Source organism: Camelus ferus, chromosome 16 (assembly GCF_009834535.1).
Source record: "Camelus ferus isolate YT-003-E chromosome 16, BCGSAC_Cfer_1.0, whole genome shotgun sequence".
NCBI lineage: Eukaryota > Metazoa > Chordata > Mammalia > Artiodactyla > Camelidae > Camelus > Camelus ferus.
The window spans coordinates 37,109,588-37,135,250 of record NC_045711.1 but is presented as its reverse complement, the minus strand read 5'-3'; the positions used below and the strand labels follow the sequence as shown (position 1 = coordinate 37,135,250).

At 48.2% G+C, this 25,663-nt stretch overlaps 3 protein-coding genes across 13 annotated transcripts in view; 2 read left to right on the top strand and 1 right to left on the bottom strand.

Moving 5' to 3' along the window:
• EFTUD2 (elongation factor Tu GTP binding domain containing 2) overlaps positions 1–14,789 on the top strand; it is a 34,501-nt gene extending 19,712 nt beyond the window's left edge. Inside the window, exons 12-28 of the mRNA XM_032457378.1 lie at positions 2,975–3,038; positions 3,404–3,494; positions 4,940–5,075; positions 6,242–6,369; positions 7,123–7,316; positions 8,398–8,509; positions 8,918–9,058; positions 9,704–9,805; positions 10,769–10,851; positions 11,392–11,478; positions 11,695–11,821; positions 12,026–12,113; positions 12,731–12,849; positions 12,983–13,077; positions 13,556–13,709; positions 13,878–13,985; positions 14,321–14,789. Coding sequence (XP_032313269.1) covers positions 2,975–3,038; positions 3,404–3,494; positions 4,940–5,075; positions 6,242–6,369; positions 7,123–7,316; positions 8,398–8,509; positions 8,918–9,058; positions 9,704–9,805; positions 10,769–10,851; positions 11,392–11,478; positions 11,695–11,821; positions 12,026–12,113; positions 12,731–12,849; positions 12,983–13,077; positions 13,556–13,709; positions 13,878–13,985; positions 14,321–14,416 — 1,925 coding nt within the window. The 3' untranslated portion in view covers positions 14,417–14,789. The remainder of the gene's footprint in view (positions 1–2,974; positions 3,039–3,403; positions 3,495–4,939; positions 5,076–6,241; positions 6,370–7,122; positions 7,317–8,397; positions 8,510–8,917; positions 9,059–9,703; positions 9,806–10,768; positions 10,852–11,391; positions 11,479–11,694; positions 11,822–12,025; positions 12,114–12,730; positions 12,850–12,982; positions 13,078–13,555; positions 13,710–13,877; positions 13,986–14,320) is intronic.
• On the bottom strand, positions 832–25,398 carry HIGD1B (HIG1 hypoxia inducible domain family member 1B). 7 transcript variants are annotated; one of them, XR_004311721.1, is made up of 4 exons: positions 24,475–25,398; positions 16,826–16,976; positions 7,822–8,030; positions 832–2,915 (listed from the first exon to the last, which is right to left on the bottom strand). XR_004311721.1 is itself a non-coding variant. In XM_032457389.1 (4 exons), the coding sequence occupies exons 2-4, from the start codon at positions 16,923–16,925 to the stop codon at positions 5,857–5,859; spliced, it is 336 nt and encodes a 111-aa protein (XP_032313280.1). In that variant the 5' UTR covers positions 16,926–16,976; positions 17,065–17,235; the 3' UTR covers positions 5,323–5,856. The 7 variants fall into 7 exon arrangements, 4 of the variants coding, with proteins under 4 accessions (XP_032313280.1, XP_006173163.1, XP_014410211.1 ...); XR_004311722.1 differs by lacking the exon at positions 832–2,915 and adding an exon at positions 5,323–6,099; XR_004311723.1 differs by lacking the exon at positions 832–2,915 and adding an exon at positions 5,323–5,883.
• The window catches only part of GJC1 (gap junction protein gamma 1), a 30,937-nt gene continuing 29,959 nt past the window's right edge, over positions 24,686–25,663 (top strand). For 2 of the 5 annotated variants that reach the window (XM_032457383.1, XM_006173097.3), the window contains exon 1: positions 25,049–25,398. The gene's annotated coding sequence lies outside the window, so the exon portion shown is untranslated. Of the gene's footprint in view, positions 24,889–25,048; positions 25,399–25,663 lie in introns of those variants that run through there. The other 3 variants (XM_032457381.1, XM_032457384.1, XM_032457387.1) reach the window with 3 other exon arrangements.

The window sequence follows — 25,663 nt, the reverse complement described above, 5'->3', positions numbered from 1 at the left end:
CTGGGAAGAAATGGGTAAAGAGGGAGCTCATATTAGGAATAAGAATCTCTCTTGGAGTAAGACAGATTTTGTCAAAAATGAAGTATCCATGCCCACAAAGCCATTCAGGCCTCTTCTTCAAAGATGGAATCTCCCTTCCCAGCAGTGCTTCTGGCTGTCCTTCCAGCCGTATCTGGGCATGTAGAAATTTTGTAGGCCCACCTGAACACTTACATTATATTCGCAGTCCACTGGGACGCCCAGCAGAACAACTTTACAGACCTCTGAAACCTCAGCACCAGAGCCCTGGGACCAACTTCCCAACTCTAAAGAGGTTCCCCCGCTCTCCACCTCTGTGCCTCCCCAATTCCCTCAAATTCCAGTAGGAGCCTTGTCCTGGATGTCGCGTGTGTCATGTGTGTCAGATACTGCGCTTCCTCACCGGGGTCATTATAGCTCCTGTTTTTGGAGCTGAGGAGACAGGCTTGGTGAGAGGTCTTGCAGTTGGTAGGCACTGGAGCTCCAGTATTTCTGTTCGTGCCAGTCCACGGTCCTGCCTCACTCTCATTGTGGAAATGTTCGCTCTGGTGAAAAACTGGACCAATTAAAATTTGGTCTTTTTTTTTTTTAATGTGTATATTTACTGCATCCTTATTTAGGAAAGTGGAAAATACAGTAAAAGCTAGTCCAGAAAACAAAATTTGCCCATAACCTGATTACCATACCCACTGTAAATATTTTGGTATCGTTTTCTTTCTCTGTTTAGTGTTTTACATAAATGAGATCATATTATACATATGTATATACATATATTATGTAATAGCATAAGATAAATAATCACTTAGCATTAGATCACAAGAATTTGCCTATTTTATTAAAATTTATTTATAAAAACGAATTTATGTAACTGCCCATTGGTCTACCATATAGATATAGTATAACTTAACTACTTTCTCATCATTAGACGTGTATTTTGATTGTTTGCAGAAGGCTCTTTTGTTTATAAATGGATAGATGGACAGTAATGAAAGTCACATGAACAGGGTTCCAGGTTATGTTTCTGAGTATTCTTTATATCAGCATATGAAGCAAAACCCAAGATTGTTTCTGTAATTATAATGGATTGATGATTCAGTTTCCCACTGAAAATGGCCCTGAGCCTCAGGAGAAAATATTATTCATCTTTTGAACCCACTGTAAGTTTATGAAGAAGCTGTGGGCCCAACATCATTCTGACAAGCCATGTGTCGACTTCCTCAAAGTCAGCCGTAGAAGGAATATCAGAGATCATTGAGTCCTTCCCCATTGTTTTACACATGGGAAAGCTATGCTTAGGGACAGAAGTTATTGATGAGTTTTAGACTAGAATCCACGTTGGTCCTTTTTCATCACATCATCCTGCCAAAATTGAGTCCATATCCTCTTACTAGGAATGCAAGGCATGATGAATAATCTCTGACTCTAGGAATTTGGTCCAGTAGGTAGGCAGAATCCCTCAGTGATGAGTGGCGGTGTCAGGTGGTGTGGGCTGAGTGCCAGGGGGCTGCTGAAGGCAGGTAGAGCTGGGGGAATGCAGAGGGGGATTTAGCTTCACAAACCTAGGGAAGGCTGCATAAAGAAGATGGGGCTCGGACAGTGGAGAGTAGGGAGCGAGGAGTTCCAAACTCACTGGGCTGGGAGAGGAGGCACGGAGGCGGGTGGTGTTGGCCCGTGGCCTCTTCAGTAACAGTGGACTCTTTGACCAGGGAGAAGAGTTCAAGTAAACGTACTGGCAGGCTGGATTGGGAACACATGGAGAATGGTTTGGAATGTGAGGTTAAGGAATTTAGACTTTATCCTGTAGTCAGTTAGACTTACTTAGACATTTTAGCCAATGTTCAGATACAAGATTTTGAATATTGGCTTAATGTTACCTGTGAGACTGAAAAGGGGGAGGTGAGTTGGGGAGGTGGTCACTCGTTCTTTGAATAAGTATGTATTAACCTTCTGTCATGCGCTAGGTCTAGTTCCTGGGAGTGCTCAAGCAGCCCAGCCCAGTGATTATAATACAACATATGCTAGGTGCAGTAATAGAGGTGTGTGACAGACACGGTGGTCACAGAGGAGGCAGTGCTTCAGTAACTAATTATGTGGGAAAGAAGGGAAGAATTTGGTAATTAAAGTAGGGAAGAAAGATTTTGAGCTTGGTTGATGTGTCAGTGGTAGCCACACTGAAAGAGATAGAAAATTCTGAGGGCCTGTGGCTGAAGGGAAAAGGTGATGAATTTCCTATGTGCCTGCGCGAGTGAGAGATAGGCATAAAAGCGTCTGGGTAGAAGTGTCCACGTGATAGTTGGTGATGTCAGGGATCTGGCTGAATGTTACAGGAGCTCTTGACTCAGAAGATCTTGAATTTTAAAAGCCACAATTGCTTGGTTTAGTCTGATGAGAATTAGCAGTGGTAGTCAAGCTAAAAATATTGATTGGTGAGAGATGACGCAAAGGTTGGCTTTGGTGTTTTCTCTCCAGAAGGCTGGTTGTCTGTCTTTTAGGGGTTTAGGGCTAGTCAGAGCCTCAGCGTGGTGCTGCAGCTGGGAGGTTGCCCACACTGGCAGCAGAGTAGAACTTCTGTGGATCAGGAAAGAGTGAGGGATCTATTAAGCTCCACTGCCAGAAGGGACAGGGTTTAAGTGCAGACAGAGGACAGCATATAGGCAGATGAGCTTGCTCCATCAAAGGAAAGAATGTAAACTGTATCTTTGTCCATAGCTCAGTCGTATGCTTGCTGGATGGAGATGGAGTTGCTAGGTGCTCATTTTGGCTCTAGCTCCTTGTCAGCTTTCTGCCAGTCCTGTCCTTTGTGCCTCAGAATCCTTGTCTGCCTTCCTGGGTAGAGGGAAATGTCTGGACTTTGGAAAGGAAAGTGCTGGAATTCCTCAGAAACCACTTGTGGCACCCTGAAACAGAATTTTGAACACTTGGTCGATAGATTATAATTGCATGGCTTTTCTTATAGGTGATATTAACTACCAGGAATTTGCTAAAAGACTCTGGGGTGACATCTACTTCAACCCCAAGACGTAAGTAGAGTGTGGGAAGTGACCCCCTAAAGGAGTGATCCATTTTCCCAGTAAGTGAGGACAAAGTTCCTGAGATTAAAACCTGATTTTTTATTAGACGTGAACTACCATCTCTCGTCTTCTCAGTGAGCTGGCTTCATGAGCTCTAACTGGGCGAGAGGCTGTATCCCTTGAGGTCCCCACAGCTCAGCTGATACATGCATGAGAGTCATAACCTCTGCCCTCTCAGGAATCTCTCTTTGAAAATTTTATGATCATTCCTTTCCCTCGGCTTTACTCAGATTCGAAACTTAAGAAATACACCCTTGGGGTTAGTGTTACTGCCTTCTCCCTCCTGAATCACCAAGAACTCTTTATCTCTTTAGGCGAAAGTTCACAAAAAAGGCCCCAACCAGCAGCTCCCAGAGGAGCTTTGTGGAGTTTATCTTGGAGCCCCTTTATAAGATCCTGGCTCAGGTGAGTGTGTCAGGCCACCTGGCTCAGGTCTGCCCTTCAAGCACAGGGCGGAAAAGCTAACGAACTCAGATTGCCCCCTATGCCTGAACCTGCTCAGTTTTGTATTACTGAGTATGAGGAAGGTTGGTCACCAGTCTTCTGGATCTAGAACACTACAGTCGTCTACGTGCTGTTGAGATCAGAGTGAAGGGGAAAGATAGGAAAAGAAAGGCACAGGGAAAAGAAAGGCACAGCCTGGAGAAATTTTCTACAAAGATGTTGAGTATTCAAAAGAATGTGATACTTGAGAAATAATAGTTTCGGTTATGGGGATTTAACTTACAGATATAATTGTTTCACATGAAAATTCTCCAGTTTTTATTTTTATATATGTAAGTACATTTAAGACATATATATGTTTGTCATAGTATTGTTTATAACAGCAAGAAAAGGGGAAAAAACTGGAAATAGGTTAAATGTTCATCAGTAAGAATCTGATTAAATGAATTACGGTGCATCCCATAAAATGAAGTATTTTGCTGCCATTAAAAGAATGGCTGTATGAGCTTGATTTTAATCAAGCTATTAAACTATTCTGGGTATGTATGTATGTAATATTTGTCAGATTGAAAAAAAACGCATCAGACAGTGGTAAAGATGTAGTTAAACATGTGGGATGTTCCAAAGAAAAGAATATAAAGTTGCATTTGTGTGAATTTGTGCTACCTAAAAGGCAGAGCTAAAAGGGTAATGATATGGTCCCGGAATTTTCATGCAGATTTTTCTCCCAAGACAGTTATACTGTGTTATGTGTTTATGCAGGTGTTTAATAACCACTATGCACAGTGAACATATATACATGCACAAAATGTGTGTGGCCGTGCCAACTGCCAAAATAGTAAAACATACCAAAAGACAAAGTAACATGATTAAAATTTATTGCCACTGGAAAATACTTCTTATCTTGTGTCAGACCAGAATGGATTAATAAAAGAAATTTATAGAATCTGTCTCAGTAGAGACCTTGAGTCTGCTGGGGATGATTTAGCTTGGCCCTGTCCTGACAGCAAATGGACTGCTTGGTGGCATTTTTGGTTCCTTCCAGTGCAATGATCCTCTAAATCTAAGAGATCTCTAAATAGAGAAGGAAGGGTAAGAGATTTCCTGAATGGGATGAGATGCTGCTTTTCAGACACGAGGAGGCAGCACTGAACAGCAGTCCATCTGAGAGGGCCAGGTTTATTGATTGGCGTGGGCACTTAACCAAGCCTGCTACTTGCAAGGTTGGTTTGAAGCATAGGCACCAAAGATTTCCCTGAAACCAAATTGATATCCTTGTCAAGAGCTCACGCTGTAGAAAAGAACCTGGTGCAGGGACCCTTCAAATTGCCCTTTGGCCCTTCCTTGTCCTCTGCCACCACACTGGGCTGTCACTAGAGCTGACATGGTATCTGGCACTGTCACAGGTTGTGGGTGATGTAGACACCAGCCTCCCAAGGACCCTGGACGAGCTAGGCATCCACCTGACCAAGGAGGAACTGAAGCTGAACATCCGCCCCCTGCTCAGGCTGGTCTGCAAAAAGTTCTTTGGCGAGTTTACAGGTAATAAAGAGCTCGTGGCCCATACTTTTCCTTACCCTACAGTGGTGTTTAGAGAGCTGAGGCTCTTATAAATAAACGACAAATTAGTTATATAGGACATCTGGGTTTTCTCCTTGCTGCTTTAGTTAGTGGATGGTACTGAGAACTCTGTCTTGGGGGGAAAAAAGCAATTAAATTTCCCCACCAGGAGGAATGTGCAAGTAAAGGGAATGGGGAAGCCAATTCTGAGGTTCTGGTATTTTTGCCAGAGGGCTCTCAGGAAAGGGGACTCATGGGTATTGTGAAATAGTGGGGAAAACACCAGGCTGGGACTTGAAAGGTGAATTATAGACTCAAATTCCTCTTTCCCTGAGCTCCTCTTTCTTGCATTTTCGTTATGCACAAGGCAGGTACATAGTAGGACGAGCCCCTACTGGTTGAGAAAAGACCTGAGTCTTGATCCTGCTGTAGCCCTGGCCCTTCCCTGGGGTGATCCTAGGCCAGCCACTCAGTCCTTCTGTGACTAATTTCTTATCTTTAAAATAAGGGAGGTGAAAAAGATGAAGGCTAAGGCCCTCTCAGCAGTGTCTTGATTCTGAGTCTGGTAGGAATTAGGTATCTGAATCCCCGAAGTGTATAATTTTAGTAATTCATTCTAGGCCAGTCATCAGTCTGACATAGGAGATCCAACTGAAAGCAGACAGGCTAGGCACCCCAAGGTGCTAATGAAGGTTCCCTCTTGTATGGCTTAGTGGCTGTTAGAAAAACAGGATACTTATTAAACAGAAACAAAGGGGAAGAGTCAATTCGAGGACTGTTCTAAGTAGATCTAGAAAGAAGAGAAGAGGTACTTACTTAGTTTTGTGTAAGTGCTCAGTAAGTGCTTATATTCAATAAAAGGTTACAGACTGATATAGATACTTTAAGGTTTTTGTCAGCTGAGTTCCAAGGAACCATTGAGACCTGCTTCTTGATTTTCTGTGGCCTCAGTGTGACTCCAAGTCTTTTAGAAGCATACACCCAGGAAGCAGGGTATCACTTCCCCCTAGAATCATAGGGCCATAGCTTTTAGAGTTGAAAATTTGTCCCCTCACTGTTAGCTTTCTAAGCATCATGAGTGGATCAGAATGCCCTGCCCAATTCCCCTGTGAGAGTGTATGTGATGGCTGTCTCTTCTCCCTCCACAGGCTTTGTGGACATGTGTGTGCAGCACATCCCCTCTCCAAAGGTGGGCGCCAAGCCCAAGATTGAGCACACCTACACCGGTGGTGTGGACTCCGACCTCGGCGAGGCCATGAGCGACTGTGACCCTGATGTAAGAGAATGTGTTCCCCTAGTTCTCTGATTTTTTTCCCCTCTTGTGTGGGGATACTGTTTATTAGTGCCTTCTATCCCATCTATGCATGGCTCTCCCCAGGAGTATAGTCAGACCTGAATTCAAAGGCTGATGTTTCCACTACTGGTGGTGTGATCTTGGGAACACTATTCAGGCTTTCCGAGTCTAAGGGTCTTGGTCTATAAAGTGATGATAATAATTTGTATGTGTTCGTTATGGGAAGTAAGTAAGATTAAAAAAGTGTCATGGTTGTGTTTAGCTTGGTGCCTAACAGATTAGTAAAGATTCAACAAACGGTAGCTAATCTTGGCAATCCTGGCTTTTAAAAATTCTTTCCCAGTCATTCCTTAGACAGTCTAGTTTCTTGGCATAAACATGGAGCCAATTGAGAATTGTAAGTTATTTCTTTGGAAGAGATTTGGGGCAAGTTAGTCTTGTAATCTTGCAAGTTAACAGTGCCAGTCTGCCATCCTAAACCTGCTTCTCTTCCCCAGTGCCCTCACTCCCCCAAACCCCCCAGGAAGGAAGAGGTTTTTTTTTGCTATGCCTGCGACATCTGTTAACTAAGTAGGGAGTAGGCCTTGGTTCGCATTTTCCCAGAAGATCACTATGTCTTCGGGGTCTGGACTGCCTCTTCTTGCAGCTCATGTCCTTACTGACAGGGGAGGTGGAGACAGTGGTGCTTCCCCGAGAACATGTGTGGTTAAGGCTGCACTCTGTCCCCACCTCCAGGGTCCCCTGATGTGCCACACGACCAAGATGTACAGCACAGATGATGGAGTTCAGTTTCATGCCTTTGGCAGAGTGCTAAGTGGCACCATCCATGCTGGGCAGCCTGTGAAGGTGCTGGGGGAGAACTACACCCTGGAGGATGAGGAAGACTCCCAGATATGCACCGTGGGCCGCCTTTGGATCTCTGTGGCCAGGTACTGCCAAGCAGAGCCTCTCAGGGTACACCTGGACCTCCACACTGGAACTGCCCCAAAGAGCTGGAAGGGTGGTCCTCCTTGGAAACACTGTAGCTGCCTGTCTCCCTACAGTGTGGGTAGGGTGACCCTCCCTCAGCAGATCTATTGACTTCTAATCCTTACTGTTTAAGGTTGTAGGGTCAAAGGGCAGTTCTTGTTGGGATAATGCCAAGAGCCCTGCCTTTGTGTTTTGGATGGCTTGTGTGAATTTTTGTAGCAGGATTTCTGTGTTTACTCATCTTAATTCTCTCTTCCTCTTCTGTGTTCCCTTTTTTTGGAGGGTGGGATAATTAGGTTTATTTTTGTACTGATTTATTAATGGAGGGACTGGGAATTGAACCCATGACCTCATACATGCTAGGCACGTGCTCTACCATTAAGCTATATCCTTCCCCCGCCACCGCTTCTGTGTTTCTTAAGTCATAACCTTTTTGTTTCTTCCCAAAAGAGATTGTTTCCAAACCTGTTCTTTGACCAGGATAGAAGACTTTTCTGGATCCCTTGTAGCATCTTGGTCTGCAGAATCAAACTTAGCTTGGGCCTCTGGGCTGCTTGTCAGTTCATGAGTTGGGCATCTTAGCTCGAAAGCAGAACTGAAGCAGCCCTGTTTCTGGGATGGCTGCTCCATCTTACTGATGGCCCCTTTTCGTGCCTCCAGATTCACCCTGTTCCCTAGAAGGCAGAAGAAAATTAAAGAGCTGGGAGAGTTACAGTGTCTTCTGTGGTGCTTTTGGCATCTCCTTACATTCTACCCCTTGGGCAGTGACTTGCTTACCACCAACATCCAAGTGGAATTAGATTTGCCTGTTTTGTCTTCATATAATACCTTGCATTTTTTATATGGCACACATCAGTTTGTAACCACACATATGTGTAGCTGTATGATTGATTGTTTATTGCATCTCTCCCCTGCTAGAGTGTATCTGTTTTGCTCACCCTGCTCCAGGCTCATTTCCCAGCACAGAGCAAGTGCTCAGTAAATTTTTATGGAATAAATACTTTGCCCAGTTCCATTGCTGCTTCTTGGATTTTGCTCCAGGTACCACATTGAGGTGAACCGTGTTCCTGCTGGCAACTGGGTTCTGATCGAAGGTGTTGACCAACCAATTGTGAAGACAGCGACTATAACTGAACCCCGAGGCAATGAGGAGGTAGAGTTTCTGAAGAGGCAACTGGATTGGTTTCAGCTAGAGGGTCACAGGGAACCACAGCACACGAGAGCAACAAGCAGGAGAACTCGCAGGGGGTGAACCCGGAGTCACTGTTGCTTCCTGGTTCCAGGCCTCAGCATAGGCTCAGCCTTCTAGATCTGACCCTGTTGGATTCACCCTGTTCTTGGCTCAGATGCTAGGAACTAGGAGGAACTCCTTTCCCTCCTCTCTTTATTCTACTAAAATACACGGGAATAAATGGCCTCTCAGGTTGTCTCCAGGCAGCTCCTTGGCTCCAGGTTGAGGGGGTGGTCTCCTCCCCAACAGGTCCTAGCTTCTCTCTGACCCCTACACCTTCTGTGCCTGCTCAGTCCAGGTGTCCTCACTCCTCTGCATTTTGGGTCTCAGGCTCAGATTTTCCGGCCCTTGAAGTTCAACACCACATCTGTTATCAAGATTGCCGTGGAGCCAGTCAACCCCTCAGAGCTGCCCAAGATGCTGGACGGCCTGCGCAAGGTCAACAAGAGCTACCCATCCCTCACCACCAAGGTATGCCTGAGGCTGCAGCAACTGCCGAGACCCTCGTGCCCCAGCAGAGGGGTCCATGCTGCCTGCAGCTTCTTGTCCATCAGGCAGCTCTGATCTGCTGATTCTGGCAGCCTACATAGAAGCTAATCCATGTCTATTACTGTCACTTGAAGGCAGGATGAGACCCCTGTGTGTGTGTGCACGCGCGCGCGCGCCCCTATACATCTTCCACAAGTGTCTTTAGGCAGGAGGGAGATGTTTCATGGAAAGTACACTTTGGATTGATTTTCCAGGAAACGTAGAGGAAAAAGTGAATCACTCTGAGCTTGCCAGCATACCTCTCTGAGGATTTGGCTGGGGCTAAAGAGTCAGCTTATGTCTACAGAGAGAACAGGATTTTCTCTAAGTGGCTAAGATGAGAATTAACTCTGTGACCTCACGCCCACTAGTACTGTGCTGAGTGGTCCAGGTATCTTGAGGACTGACTCGTACTTCACTGCTCCCCAGTGATTCTTCCTGAAGAGCCTGGAACCAACGTTGAGCAGTGGCTCTTCTGATAGTGGGTTCACGCACCTCCCTTTGGGTTCTAGCCTTGATTCTGTTTCTGTCTTCTGTTAGTGGCACAAGATAGTCCAAGCTGTGACCACTAGGATTGTTGTGTTTCAGGTGGAAGAATCTGGCGAGCACGTGATTTTGGGTACTGGGGAACTCTACCTGGACTGTGTGATGCACGACTTGCGGAAGATGTACTCAGAGATAGACATCAAGGTAGAGCAGCTGCTCCTTTCTTTGGCACCTCCTTGACCAGGAGCTTGGCTCTTGACACTAGACGGATTGTACAAGTAACCAAACCCTTGATTCCTCAGCGAGGCCCAAGGGGAGAGGGGTGCATTGGGGAGAAGATCTGTGTGGGAAGAGCATGATCTGTTGCTCCCTCTGTGGGGAAGTATTTGAGATCTGATATGCCCTCTTTGGTGGGGGTTATTCTCATTGTCGTGCGTTCAAAGTCAAGGCTCCCAAGCCGGAGTTTTCTTAGTCTTTTATTAAGAAAGTAGTTGCATTTAACCCATCTGTGGTGATTGGGGCTCAGAGTGAATGGTTTCTAGGAGAGAGTGGGGACTGGCTCTTCTGGATTCATTGGTAGGTCGTGATTTAGCTTCTTAATTAAACTGCCCGTTGCACAGCCTCAGTCTCCGAGTTGATACACACGTTTTCTCCAAGGCCCTATGGTGGTGAGAATGAGTGCCCTCCAGTCCCTCTCTGAGACTCTTCTGGTGTGTCCAGGACTGGTGCTGTAGAAGACAGTGCACTTCCCAGTAGCAGGCCACATAGGGGCTTCTGGACATCATGGTTGAGAATGGAACAGGGGCTCACCAGTCAGTCTCTAGAGACAGCGGGCAGATCTACCATGGTTCAGTGGATGGTGGTGGGACGGCTGTACAGGTGTTGAAAGATAACCTTGAGGGACTATGATATAGGCTCTAATTTGATCCTCCACTTGCTCTTGGCTCAGGAACGTAAATTGTGCACTACGCTAGGTCCTCCAGGCTTCCTAGTGACGGTCTGGACTTTGGCCTGAGCCTGTTACCGTCCTTGTCACTAATGCTGACTGAGCCGATTAAGACAGGAGTTCTCACAGGGGTGGTGTCAGGGGAACCTTGGGATTCCCTTTGGCAGAAGGCTGTCCTTCCAGCTGTTAGACCTTGCCTGACAGTTTATTTTGTTTCTCAGGTGGCTGATCCCGTTGTCACATTCTGTGAGACAGTGGTAGAAACATCCTCCCTCAAGTGCTTTGCTGAAACGCCCAATAAGAAGTAAGCAGTGGGGGGTTATAGTGACCCTGGGACTCACAGGGGCACTTTCCCCTCCCCCCAACTCTATCCCAGTCACAAGAGCTGTGGAAATAGAGACCTCTGAGTCTTGGGATGTGGGTGCTTAGGATACTTGAGCTTTGCCCCAGCCCTTTCATCCCTTAAGCCTTTGGACACGATGCTATGGAATTCTTTGTCTTAGTTACTCCCAGGGTGAGTTTTGTAATTGCCCGTTCTCCTCTCTGTATAACATGACCATCTTAAAATTTTCCCTAGCGGCAACTCTCCTGTTCACTGTGTTTAATACATTAACACTGGTTTAAAGCTTCTTAAAAAATTGCTTTTTTACCAAACCTTACTTTTTTAAGGAGTAGTAGATTCAATTGAAACAAGGCAGAAGATGAGATCTTTTTCCTCTTCTCTGCCCCTGTGGCTTTTACTGATGTCCCTGCCTTAGCTCTTCCCTTTTTCACCCTTTCCTTAGGAATGTTTCGCTTGCTAGTCCTCCTGACTCTCCTCATTACCCATGTCCTTTCTAACTAGGAACAAGATCACCATGATTGCTGAGCCTCTCGAGAAGGGCCTCGCCGAGGACATAGAGAACGAGGTGGTCCAAATCACATGGAACAGGTGAGAACATGGCTCTGATTCCAGGATTAAAGGCTGACGTTGCTCCACAGCTTACCTGCTGGGTCTCTCTAATCCTCTGGGAGGAAATTGTGTCTCCCTCTCTTGTCCTGGGCGCAGTGTGGGTGTCCGAGGTGACTGTCGTATGGAAAGGCAGAATTCATGGAGCCAGTAATCACAGAACTGTCTGACACTGCCATTTTCTCGTCCTTCCCCCAGGAAGAAACTGGGAGAGTTCTTTCAGACCAAGTATGACTGGGATCTGCTGGCTGCCCGTTCCATCTGGGCTTTTGGCCCTGATGCCACTGGCCCCAACATCCTGGTGGATGATACCCTGCCCTCTGAGGTACAGCAGAACTGATGGGAGCCATGTGGTGGTCTCTTAGCTCTTGAGTGGAAGAAATTACAAAGTGCTCTTCTTCTCCTGAAAGTATTTTGTATCTTCTGGTAAAGAAGAGTATCTTCTTACTGGTCTACCTACCTTCTTCTCCTTATAAACTCTTTGGCTATAGCCAGGGTCACTGCTAAGGGGCCCTCATGTTTTGTGCAGGTGGACAAGGCTCTTCTCGGCTCAGTGAAGGACAGCATCGTTCAAGGTTTCCAGTGGGGAACCAGGGAGGGGCCCCTTTGTGATGAGCGTAAGTCCACAGTGCCTCTGTCTTCTCGCCCCAGTCCTCTGGTGTCCTTGCATCTGGGGGTATGAAGTGGGGTGGGCTCATCTTTGGGACCTGCCAGCAGAAGCAGCTTGGGGCACACAGGGCCAACCCATGTCCTGGGCCAGCTTCCTCTCTCGTCCTTCCCTGTCCTCATGCTGCTGCTTGTTACATCCTAGAAATGGAAATCATTTCTAGATTGACATTTGCTCCTCATTCCTAGAGTGTGTTTGAGGAAGGATGTCAAGAGGAGAATGGGATTGGAGTGGTTTATAGACCAGGATTGGACTTAGTAGGGACAAATGTGCAATTTCTAGGACTTACTCTACATCCAAAAGTAATTAAATATCTGCAAGGGAAACATACGCACTTCTAGGGATACTTTATGAAGTCTGAGCATGACCTGAAGCCAACACTGAGAATGTACGCTTACCTTCTGATCTCCACCTACGCTATTAGGATGCACGTCTGCAGGGTGATTCTGTACCACTTTTCATGGCCATAGGACAGCTACAGTGCTGCAGGAGGCTCCTTGCTGCTCTGCCCGTGCGCCCTTGACTAGCATATCCACTCCTCAGTCAATTCCCCCTTCTCCTTTTCAGTGATTCGAAATGTCAAGTTTAAGATCCTGGATGCTGTGGTTGCCCAGGAGCCCCTGCACCGGGGTGGGGGCCAAATCATCCCCACAGCCAGGAGAGTTGTCTATTCTGCCTTCCTCATGGTAAGTGAGTGGGGCTGTCCTGCCATTGGCATTAAGTGGGGCCTTGAGATGACTGTCCCCCAGCCTTCCCTTTTTCCAAGTGCTCGGTCCTCAGCCTTCCCCAAGCTAAGGAACCCTTCTTGTTCTGTTGCAGGCCACGCCTCGTCTGATGGAGCCCTACTACTTTGTAGAGGTCCAGGCCCCTGCAGATTGTGTCTCTGCTGTCTACACTGTCCTGGCCAGGCGCAGGTGAGCAGCCCCGGTGTGTTAGGGAGAGTGCGGCGAGCAGGAGCGGAGCAAGAAGTAACTTACTGCTGTGGGGAAAGCGGCGTTGGCCTCCCCCAGCCACTCCGTTCCTGAAACCTAGTGAGCCAGTTTGTAGAAGGAAGTGGGAAAAGAATGAGGCAATCCCCAGAATTAATGCAAATTAAAACTTGAGATTCCTTCTTGGGCCCCCTCCTCAGAGAGCTCCTGGGGCAAGTACAGCAGTGTGTCAAGGGTGGGAATGTCTAAAGGACCCTGTCCTTTAGAATCAATGTCCCACTGTTACCCAGAGGTCGCTGCCCCTTTGACTTCCACAGAGAATTAGGCTGAGAGCCCCAGGCCTTCTCTGCCCTCTGGAGCGTGCTTGTGGTTATTCTTTCTTTGATGATAAACATTTGGGAATGCATTGCTTCTTTGCTTTTGGCCTCTGTAGGACTACAGCCTTTTTGTTTTTCTGTCTCAGGGGACATGTGACTCAGGATGCACCCATTCCAGGCTCCCCTCTCTACACCATCAAAGCTTTCATCCCAGCCATTGACTCTTTTGGCTTTGAGACTGATCTGCGGACTCACACCCAGGGTCAGGCATTTTCCTTGTCTGTCTTCCATCATTGGCAGGTAAGAAAATGGTGCAGGCTGGCTAGCGTGGCCTTCCACCCCTACAGGGCCAGTCTGCTCTGACCGGCTCCCCTTCTAAGTCCCAAGTGGGATTAGAAGAGTCCTGCTTCTAGGCCTGAATGCTCTGGGAGGTCGGCCTGGACCATCCAAAACCACTTTGCCTTTCAGATTGTACCTGGTGATCCTCTGGACAAGAGCATTGTCATCCGCCCCTTGGAGCCACAGCCAGCTCCTCACCTGGCCCGGGAATTCATGATTAAAACCCGACGTAGGAAGGTAAATGTCCCTCAGGCCCATGGCCATCCCTCTACCCCCAGGGGTCTCGGCAGGAATTGGGTCTCTCTTCATTCCTTGCTTTTGGTCCCTTCTCCCAAAGACTGAGAGAAGTTCACAACATAGAAGATGCGATCTGGACAGGCTTCAGGCAACCAAACCTGGGCTCAGTCTGACTGGGAAGGGAGTGCCTTCTCCTGCCCTGTGACGATACACAAAAGGCAGGGCTCCTGAAATAGCTCAGCTGACACTCAGCCCCGCACCAGCCCCCAACTCAAGTACAGATCAGTCTGCCTCCACAAGGGGCTCATGCTTGCATTTGCCCCCGCTCTCTGCAGGGCCTGAGTGAAGATGTGAGCATCAGCAAGTTCTTCGATGATCCTATGTTACTGGAGCTTGCCAAGCAGGATGTTGTGCTCAATTACCCCATGTGAGTGCCAGGGTCCTGGCAGCTCCTGCTCCCTGCAGTGGGCTGCGTCCTGGACTTGAAGCTGGGACCTGGTATGACTTGGACTCCATGTTGTCAGAGAGTATCTGGGCGCTGCTGTGGCCATCCTGAACAACCCAAGAACCTCCAAGCCTCCAGCCCAGAGTCCTTCCCCAGGACGAGCATTTGGCCTCCAGCTTCCTCCTGTGGCCTCTGCCTGGCTCCATTCCCAGAGAACAGAGAGATGCTTGGGCTCAGGAAAGGAGAAGGGTATGGAAGTGCTGAACCCCAAGGGGCCCTGTCCTCAGAATTTACATGGAATTTTTTTTTTACAAGTTTGACCTTACACATGGTTTATAAGTGAACAGAACATTCTGACTTCTGCCTCGCTCTGTTCCTTTCATCCCTGGTCCTCAGCCCCCTTTCCTCTAGCACAGTCTAGTCCTGGCACTTGGGTTTTGGATATATGTGGTCTCCCAAGAGGCCTCACTGTCTCTGCTCCCAGCTGCAGCCCTCTTCCTGCCTGGGTCCCCAGGGAAGCGGCCTATGGGGGGAGGAACGCCTGCCTCTTAAATTCAGTGTTCCCATGAGCATTGTGGCCTCTTTACTGCCCATCCCTCACACTCCAGGCATCTTGTTCTCTCTACCATGCTGCTTCTGGGTGGGACCTGAGGGGATTTGGGAGTTGTTGGGTCTCTGGGATCAGAGGTCTACTACACCCCCTCCTCTGCCCCTGAAGATTCTCCTTGCCCTGGAATTGGGGGCCAGAACTCTTTGATTTCCAGCCCTTTGCTCTAAGTCCTCCCACCAACCACTATCAGCTTCTTACTGTGCTCTCCCCCATGTAAAGAAGAGACTGTCAACTTGCCTCAAAACTACTTTATTAGGCTCATACCAGGGATCGGTTAAAGAGGTTCTGACTGCCCCAGGCCGTGTAGGAATCCTACTTCTCCCCGGCATCCTGCGCTGTTCTTTTGATACAGTCTCTGTACATTGTGTACACAGCCCCTGTGTGAAGGAAAAGGAAAAATGTCCCATGACACGGAACCCTCCACCCATCCTCTGGCTCTCCCAGGTGTCCCAGAGAGGAGGAACAGCTGCGGAGTCCCAAAGTCCCGGGGGTCCGATGCTGGTCGTTCCCTTGAGTGTCCAGCTTCCCTGCTCATCTTTCCATCCTGCGTCTCAACATCTGCTACAAACACCTGGCTACACAGCCTGAGGAAACAACCCATTTGCCAGTTCACAAAGCACTTTAACGTATATTGTCTGTCTGAGGAAGCTCACAGCAGTCTGCGAGGTAGGCAGGCAGGGGTGGGTATCGTCATGTTGCACATGGGGAAGCTGAGTCTCAGAGGAAGGGATTTGTCCTCTGTCACACAGCTAGTAAGTAACTGCCTTTTGCTCCAGAGAGGAAGAGAAAATCGGCATACATTCTGCTGTGTGGTTCTTACCTCTAGAAAAACTCACAAAACAAACTATACACCATCCCCTGGGACACAGGAGATTAAACAGGGAACCCTGGAAATGTCTCTATGTGGGGGCTTTACCAAAGGGCAGATGTGGCGCCTAGTATAGGGAATAGGGACCGAACTCATGGTCCTTTAACTGACTCACAGCCAGATTCTGCCTAATCAGTTTCGCCTTCATTTTCCCATGACCCTGCCAGCTACTCACCCAGCATGATTGCACCCACAGCACAGGCCTGTGCCGCCACTCGGGTGTGAATCAGGTGTATGGACATCTTGGTGGAACCACGAGCCTTCAGCCGGTAAATCCTATATGCTGCCACCATCAGGCAGCCTCCTAAGCCTGTGTGGGCAGAGAACGTGACCCTTGGTCCTTAGTCACCAAGCACAACATTCCTGGTGAGACACCTCACTAGACGGGCTAAACATCTGGATAAACAGTTGCCTTCTTGCTGCTGCTTTGGGGTGGGGGGCGGGGGCGGTGCAGGGGCAGTGGGGTGGGTGAGGGCTATCATCAGAATATTGAATTGTTTCTTCTTAATAGCATTTACAAAGTGGCTGCCTACCTCCAGTGACTCCCGTCCTCCACGTACAATAGCCCGTCGTCATGACACTCCCACTCCCCTTAGCTCTGCTCCGGCCCTTCAACCATTGCTGGCTCCCACGTCTGTTCTCCCCTCCCAGACTGCTCCTGCTCATCCTGACACTAGTGTTGGTATCACATACACTTGAATGCTGCCACCTCCATCCATTCAGACTCCCTCATTTCATTGTCAGGATGTGTCCCTTTGTCCCTTGGCACCTTTGCTGTTGGTTCACTCCTAGCTGTTGATTATTCACCAGGTAGGACCACTTGAGTTCTGTGCTTTATTCTTTGAAAGGACTAGGAGATATGTTCTCTCTGAGAGATGGCCCTCTTCTCAGCCCCCATTCCTTCCTTTCCCACTCACCTATAGGCACCAGCGGAGATTCCCTGGTCTTCCTCAGGAATTTCTCAGACACGCTGTCCTCGCCTTCAGGTGGTGCCCACCAGCCTTTGTTTGCAGACATGATTCTGCCCCCAGATGTTAGCAGCTGGGGCTCCTAGGCTTCAGCCCAGTCCTAGAAGGAGGCATTCCACAATAAGAACTCCAGTTCTCCTCAGCCTGGGGTGGGAAGGAGGAAATTGCCTGCTAAGACCCTCTCTTACCATGCCCAACACAGCTGCTACTTGAAAAGATGCCCCAGGTATCCTGTCTCGGATGGCTGGACCACTAGTGCCATTTCCCTATCTCTTCTTCCTAACATCTGCTACTTCCCCCAGCTCATTCTGACTTCACTGTCTTCTCTGCTTCCCCTCTTCCATCTGTGTCCCTATCGGTGTGATCCTTGGGCCAAGAAAAGCAGCTGGAAAACTCCAGAGGAGGGTGGGACGAACAAGCCTTGAGCCTTGGGTCCCCCACTGGCCTTGAGTCTGTGATGGTTGTTCCTGAGGGAGCTGCAGAGCAGGATCTGACCCCGGGCAGTCAGAGCCATCCCAGACAGTATCACAGCACTGGTTACCAAGTCACTAGAGCCAGAGATTAGACGTCGATATGTGTATAATTTAACATACATTATGGACATTAATACCAACGCAACAAATTCTGGTCCCTGAGCTGCTCCCCCATCTCCAGGTCCATCTCTTGCTAGATTCTTTACAGTTGCCAACCCCTGCCTCATCCCTGGGCTGGGCACCCCTGTTACTCTACTTGCTAACCCCTGTAAATATCTGCTGATCACAAACTAGATGGGGTCCCAGAGTTCTAGTCCTTAGACCAGGGGTTCTGCCTGCCAGGTGCCTTCTAACCACAAATTCCCTGCTTGAGGCCACTTCTCTTCCTAGTTGCCCTTCCTTTCTCCTGAAGGAGCAAGGACTGTTGGCCCCACGGGTCCTCAGCATGCCAGTGCTTACCCTAGGAGGTGGCTAGAAAGCGGAGTGCGCGCAGCCGGGCCAGGGCTCAGTGTCTGCTGTTTTGAACCAGCCAAGAGCTGATGATGGAGCTGCCACTATGGGGTCAGGGAAGCAGTGACGGGCTTTATGGAGACTTTGAAGTCAGAAATGGAGAGGGGAGGAGATAGGACAGGGCATCAGTCTTAACCCCCCATCTGCTGAGTTCCAAGCTGGAACTCCAAGCCCTGGAAAGTAACGAAAGACCAGATGGAGGGGAGCCCTTACCTCGATTCAGTCTTTTAATTCCTGTGAACATAAATGGCTGGATCAGAGACAGACTCAATGTGGAGAATTGAGATGGGGATACAGAGGCAATAGTGGGTCGAGAGTCGTTTCTCCCCCATGCGATACTGCCTCAAATACTCTTAAGAACAATGTAGGATATAAATAAAATGCCTTAATTGTGAGAGGCAGGCTTTCTGGTCTTGGTCTTGATCCCCCCAAGGAGGTTTGTCCAGGAGTTTGAAACAAGTGGGACTTCCTTATATCTCCGGAGCTCTTCATACTGCCTGCGGGGTGATGATGCTCATTCTGGTTACAGAGATGACAGTGATCAGCATTAGCACATTTTCTAGTTTAGGTATTTGCAATTCAGACCTGTCAGCTGTTCTACGCAGTAAGTAGCAGCTTGTTCATAGACCAGGAACTGAGCTTCTGAGAGACTCTGAATTATCCCCTGGTGCACAGCTAGTAAATGGCAGTGTCCTAATCTGAACTTAGGTCCTGCTGGCTCCAAAGTTTATACTTCTAGCCTGCTTCCCAGGGGGCTGGCCAAGCTGAAACCCTCTCCAGGTTGATACTGGAATTTAGGAATGCTCATCAATCGTGGCACCCTTGATTAGGAGAAGGAAAAGAATGTGCCTTCTTGCTAAGAAATGAAGAAAGATCAGGATGCACTATGGCGAGCCCCACTCCATCCCAGGCCTTTGTTCCTTCCCTAGATAACTCTCAGCCCATGTGTCTACCCTAAAGGGGCTTTTTGCACTGGAAATTTGTCCAGCAGCTGTTGTCTCTCTTTTCTCTCCCCAGCACTCTGTGCTCTAGGGAGAGACCCAGGGTCACAGCAGCTCCCCAGGGCCTCTGCATATCCCCAGCGTCCATGGGAACTCTCCTCCCAGTCATTCACACACTCTCCTATGCTGCCTCTCCTGGTCCGACAGATGGTCTAGGCCAAGAGTCAAGGGAGGGAAATGCCTGGATGAGACAGGGCAAGAGTCAGGATCAACTCCAGGCCCTTTGGAGAACAGGGGCCAAGCTAAGGAGAGTGAAGTTCAACTTCTCCCCGTTGAGATTATATAGATGCTCCCACAGCATCTCAGCCCAGAACTGAGAAAATAATAGTCGCTGTGATTTACTGAGCACCTGTGGGGCTAGAAATGTGCTGATTGCTTTAAGTAGATTATTTTATTTAATCTTCACAACTCTATGAGGTAGGTACTATTATTCCTATTTCACAGATGAGAAACAGGCTTGAATTAAATGTCTTGCTCAAGGCCACAGTAAGTGAAGAGGAAAAAGGACCAAACTTCTAACCATTCCTAAAATGAAATCTCATGACTCTGGACTAATGGGAGAATGATTGTGAAGTGGAGGGAAAGTCTTGACATAGGAGAAAATAGATTGCTTTCTATTTCAAAAACCTCTGAGAACACACAGTAACTAAAACTTCAAGGAACAGGTTCTGTGGAGTCCTGCTTTAGTAAACAGATAAGATAAAATTATAACATTTTTGTTAATATGCCAAGTCTTTAATAATTACTTTGATTTAAGCCATTCTATGTTACTAATGTGCTTAGTAAACCTCTTTCTTCCAGATCGGTTCAGACTAATAGAAATTCTCATTTAGAGGGGTCTAATTGAATGATACAGGCAGATTTAATGGATCCGGAATGCAGGCCCAAGTCAGACGTGGGTCAACTGCTTGACCGACCACTCTCTAAATAATTGTTCTTATGCCACTCAACCTCTTGAGTCTGTGTCATCATCTGTAAAATGGAGGTAGCATCTACCCATAGGATGGTTGTAAGATGACTGTTAGAATTCCTCTGCATGCTCTGCCTGCCAAGAGAGCCCTCTTCCTCCAGAATAAGCAAGTGACAGAGAAGGGGTAATAGGCTAGGGGAGAAGTGGAAAGTCCCTGACAATGGATGGAAGGTTCCCATATTCTGGGTGGTCCAGAATTCAGCACAGTCTTTCTTCTCCCTCACCAACCTGCCTCCTTCTTGTTGGAGGGGATTTTCTGCCCTAACTGGAAGCTTCAAGCTCTAGATTCACTCCTCACTATGTAGGGGGAAGGGGTTGGCTGGGGGAGGGAGACTTGGACTTAAGACTGTACCAGATCTAAGGCACAGCTGTGCTATATATAGCCCAAGGGAGCTGAGTGACAAGACAGGGGAAGCGAGGGATGTGCAGCTCTTGCCTTGAGCTAGGGAGTGCTGTGAGTGAGGGGATGATGATTAATGAAGTGGACAAGGAACAGAGGATGCTCTGAGCTGGGATTGGAATAGGAAGAACCCAGGCTGAAAGGCTGGGGTAGTCACAGGGGAGAAAACAGTCCATATATTAGTGTCTGGGGGATGGGAGGGGCAAAGAGGGGATAGGCAGGGGCAGTGGAAGTTTCCAGATAACGTAGCTAGGCTAAGGCAGCCTCTAGAAGGTGCCTGGGGTGGGGAGGGTTGGACATCCCCTCTCCTTCTAAAAACAGGCACTGGGTTCCAAGGACCTTGCAGCATTTATCCAAGGACAGCCACAAGAGCCACAGGCCTGGGCCAGGAAAGTGCATTCAGTACCCACTAATCATTCTCGAGAGACTATTCACATATTTTAAAAGATTCTACGAGGGTGTGGATAATGGTGACTGGAAGGCTGAATCAGACTGTAGTGATGATGACATAGAATCATGTCTTGTGAAGGAATAATTCTGCGCAGAAGGCACCAGTACGACCCCTGTACTAAAAATTGGATGCTCAGACTTGAAATGTTTTGCTAAAGTTCTTGTGTTGGGTGCTTTTGAATGCCCAAATTACCCAAAGCACATTATGAGATGGGACTGATGCCTTGAGAGCCTACAAGATTTAGGCATTTTACATATTTAATCCTCATGACAGCCCCAACTGGTAGATATCATTGTCCCCATTTTACAGATAAGGAAACCAAGGCTGAGAGAGGTTAAGTAACAGTCATATCACACAGCAGGTAAATGGCTGAGCTATCCAACCAATAATGATAACCACTATGGACCACTTTATAATGAAAAATTAACATATAACAATTAATGTACATTTCATCACATTCTCACACTATCTTAGAAATACAAGAAAATGAATGCAAACAGCTAGGTAGAGCAGACTTCTGAACCAAGGGCTTCCGAACTTTCCAGGACTGCACACCCACCCCACTGCCTCTCACCAAGGCACGGTTGGTCCTAAGCCAGCACACTGCGTTCTGGACATGTCCAAAATTCCTTGCTTGTGGATGGTATCAGAGAAATGCTAATCATTTTTCATGTCTTTCTCCCCACCCCCAACTCCTGCACATACATACTTCACCTTCACTTACCCTTCATCTGCAAGTAAATTGACCTTAATTTAAAATCCAGCATTAATACACAAGAAACTGCTAGCCAGGCCCTGGGAAACACTGCTGGGGAGTCATCTTACTGTTCCCACTGTACTGCTTGTATTACCTATTCAAAAATTTTTTGACCAAAAAAAATCTGCTTCCTTGTGGCAAGGAGGAGCAGTATAATGTGTCTCACAGGTTAACTGAAACGGAGATTATGGGGCGGGGGGGCTATGCTATTAACACCCTCTTCCCAATGGCACAAGTAATTGAGAGCTTCTTACCCGGCCAGTCTCGGGCAGGCAGGGCTTCCTGTTGCCAACAGGGAGCTTTCCCAAATCCTACCTCTCTGGGCCTCTGATCCCATCCCCCAGAACAGAAGAATCTGCTCTGAGTTTACCAGTCAAGTGGGGACCCTGGAAAATGTGTAATGGAAATAGTGACACACTGCAGCCTTCAACTTGACCCTACAGTTCCCAAACCACAGAGCCCCAGGGTGACTCTCAAGTTCTCAGACTGGGTTTTGATCCTTTCCTGCCTGGGCCCCATGTGAATAAAAAGTGACGTGGTTCTCACAGCACCCTGTTCTACCACTCCCTGCCAGAGGCTGGAAACCAGACCCGTTTCCCTGTTTGAAACTTTGGGGCTTTTTTTCTTTCCCTGTGGTAGCCTTTTTTTTCATTAGCAATGGAGAGCCTTCCTTCACTCATTCACTCTGCATATACTTGCTAAGCACCTACTATGTGCTGGGCTCTGCTCCAGGAGGTGGAACACAGTGGCCTTGCCTTCAGGGAGCTCAGGTTCTAGTCCTGGTTTGCTCTGCGGACCCTGGTAAATGCCTGGACATACCTGTGGCTTAGGTTTCTGGCCTGTTTCCCCACCTTTAACTGGATTAAAGGATGTCACTAGCTGGCAAGGTTAATGAGGAGGGAAAGAAGAGTCCTGATTAGGAGATAGAGCCTTTGGCTATATTTCTGTTTTAGTTTTTTGTTTTTGTTTTTTTAAACTATCTTCAGGAAAAGCAACTTGGCTTCCGTAGGTCTCATTTCCACCTTTAAAAGTTTGCTCTACCAGGAGAGACTCGGGCTGCAGGCTTGATAGTAAGGTAACAAATATAGTAAATGTGTTATTCCCAATCTCCACGAAGCATGGGCAATGCTTAAAGATGGGAAGCCTTCCCTGATAGGTTCATCCATGAACTTATAGGAAAATAATACCTAATGAACATTAGATTATATATATTATTTATATATATAATATGTAATACATATTTGTTTATATATTATATATATATAACCAAATGTTTTAAAAAATTTTTATTTGTCTTAACATGCCACAGAAAAGTACACTATCAAAAGAGAACAACTCAAATGTGGCAACTGAACACACCTGTGTATGGTGTATTCAGCATCCAGATCAAGAACAGAACATGACCAGCCCCCCAGGAGCCTCCTCTTGCTCCCTTCCAGTAACTATTCTTACACTAGGATAACCACTATCCTTACTTCAAAGAGCACAGATTAGTTTTGCCTGGTTTTGAACTTTATATAAAGGGAAAGTTTTGTGAGATTCATCTATCTTGTTGTGTGTAATTGTAGATTGTTCATTCTCATTGCTGTATAATGTACCGTTGTATGAATGTGACATTTTATGTATCCTTGCTATGGATGATGGACATTTTGGGTGGCTTCCAGTTTTGGGGTTATTACAAATCATGCTGTTATGAAAACTCTAGTATAAGTATTTTGTTCATGTTTCTGTGAAATCTCCATGGAACTGCAGATTATAGTGTATTCATAGGTTCACCTTTAGTAGATATTGCCAGTTTTCCAAAGTGATTTATACCAGTTTACACTTGAACTAGCAATATATGAGATTTTAATATTGTAATCAGTATGTACAACGATGTTGTTCCTGTGTTATCTTAGTTAACATGTTCTTTATTCATATTTTCGCATATTTACAGTGTCTTCACATTTGTTTTAAATACATTTGTAGAGAGGTAATGTGATCATGGAGAGGGGACGGGGCTGGGGCACAGGTGGAAGATAACCGAAATACAGACACCAAGCAGGTCATGAAAATGATTCAAGCAGCTGAGTGGAGACAGTGCCTGCCCTGGACAGACAGATGTTACTCAGAAGAAGCTGCCATGTGAAAACAGAAGCGCAAAGTGGCAAAAATTGTGACTTTTTAGAGAGACACCAAAAAGATTTTTAAAATTTGGCAACTAATTCATAATTTTGGAAAACACCGTATTAGCCAAACAAAACATTTGTCAGTGAGTCAGATGCCCAGCCCTCAAGTTTCCAACCTCTTGACATTGTAAGGGCCTGGCTTCCTGTGTGTGGGGATTTGACCTGTAGCAATTCACCTCACTAGTTAAGAGTTTATTTCCTCTGTGGTCAAAAAGGTAAAATAAAACCTATCCTTCTATGTAGTGAAGATCAATAAGATAATTCAGGAGCACTTTACAAAGCATCCTCCCAGATCCTTGGTATGCCTTCTGTTGTTATGCATGGACTTCCTCTACTTAAAACACTTGAGGAGTTTTCTTATTCCTATGAGGTAGTTCAAGCTGGAAATTCCTATGCATACAAGTCTTTAGAAAGTCCTTTGAAAATGGGATCCTGCTGGGATGCAAGGGGTTAAGAGGAAATGGCCTATTAGGGTCTTGCTAATCCGACTGGTCCAGGACCTCAAAAGTATCTTGAAGTACATAAAAGCTAGGACGCCTAAAAACTAGGATGGTTAATCCGACGGGGGGCAGGCAGTAGGATCCTCGAGTAATTGTAGAGCAGAACCTAGAACGGGGAATCAGCATCCCGTGTTACACAGGGCTCATGCCTTGGCACAGAAGACAACTCCGGGTCTCGTAGGACCAACCCAGGATGCCCAGGTAAGGCGTGTCCTCACGGCGCCGTTAGTAACCTGCTCGAAGTGAGGCACTGCTCGCTGGGAACTCTTGTCCCGAGAATCAAGTTGATGGAACGAAGTGTCGGAGAGGCGAAGTCTCCGCCCACCCGAGGTGCAGACTCCACGCGGGTGGGTCGCTCCCACACGTACCTAGCGTCTGCCGCGTCCGGGACCATCCTGGAGAGCGCAGACCTGACCGGGAAAGTTGGACGCTCGCGCGGCCGCTCGGGCGCTCCGGGACGCCGGCTCCCACCCGAGCGCCACGTGCCGCGCGCCCTCGGCTCCCAGGCCGCCGTGGGACGCCCCCGCCCCCACCGCGGCGCGCAGTGCGCAGGCGCCTCCCCGTGGCTCCAGGCGGCGGGAGCGGGAGCGGGAGGCGGCGGCGGGAGCGGCTTCGGCCTCGGCTGGAGACTGAGGCGAAGGCGCGGCGGCGGCGAAAGAGTAAGAGGTGGAGAGACGACGGTGGCGGCGAAGGCGATGGCGACGCGGGGCACATGAGGCGGCGGCCGGCAGGACGGGCCGAGGCCCGGCGGAGGAGGCGGCTCCGGGGGACCCCGCCGGCCGGTGAGGGACGGCCGCTGGGCGGGCTGAGGAGCAGCGGGCCAGGGGCGGGGCCCGCGGGGGGCGGGAGAACTTGTGGGGGACCAGAAAGGGGCAGGGGGAGTCGAGGGGGCGGGGGAGAGTGCGGCAGGGGCTGGTGGGGGAGAGGGAGGGGACGCCACCGAGGACTTCCCGCCGAGCCCGGAGGGCGTCGCGACCCGCGGCCAGCCGCTGCTCCCGGCGCGCCCTCCCTCTTTGTCCCCAGGCGCGCGGTTCCCAAATTGGGAGGGAAAACGGCTCCGGGGTGGGCCCGGGCCGCGGCGGCCGCGCCGGGTGGGCGGGGACCCCGGAGGACCTGGGCGCGCACTTCGGCGGTGCTCGCAACTCCTCGGGCGGTTAGGGGCGCAGGGCCGCGCCGGGGCGCTTCGCGGGCTGGTCTTTGTTTTCCGGATGCTCGGCCCCTGACATCTCTCCCGGCGGCGTGTGGTTCGTCCGGCTCTTTCCACTAACATCGCTGTCGGGACTCCTGGCTTGGTGAATGTTTGGGAGATTTAGTTCGTGGGCTGGAAGCGTGGGGGCGGGGGAAATGGGGTAGTTACCTCCCGATTAACATGTTTTCTTTACTTTAAATGATTCTTTTCCACTTCGTGAAACTTTGGACGATTAGTGTGTTGTTTGTTGTTGTTTTTCCTTCCGTCTCCGGATTCAAAATAGGGAGTAGGCGCTAACACTGTGATTGTGGCCAGTTGTGTGTTGGCGGCTGCGTTTGGAGCTTTGAGTTGAAAAGATTTACGTGATT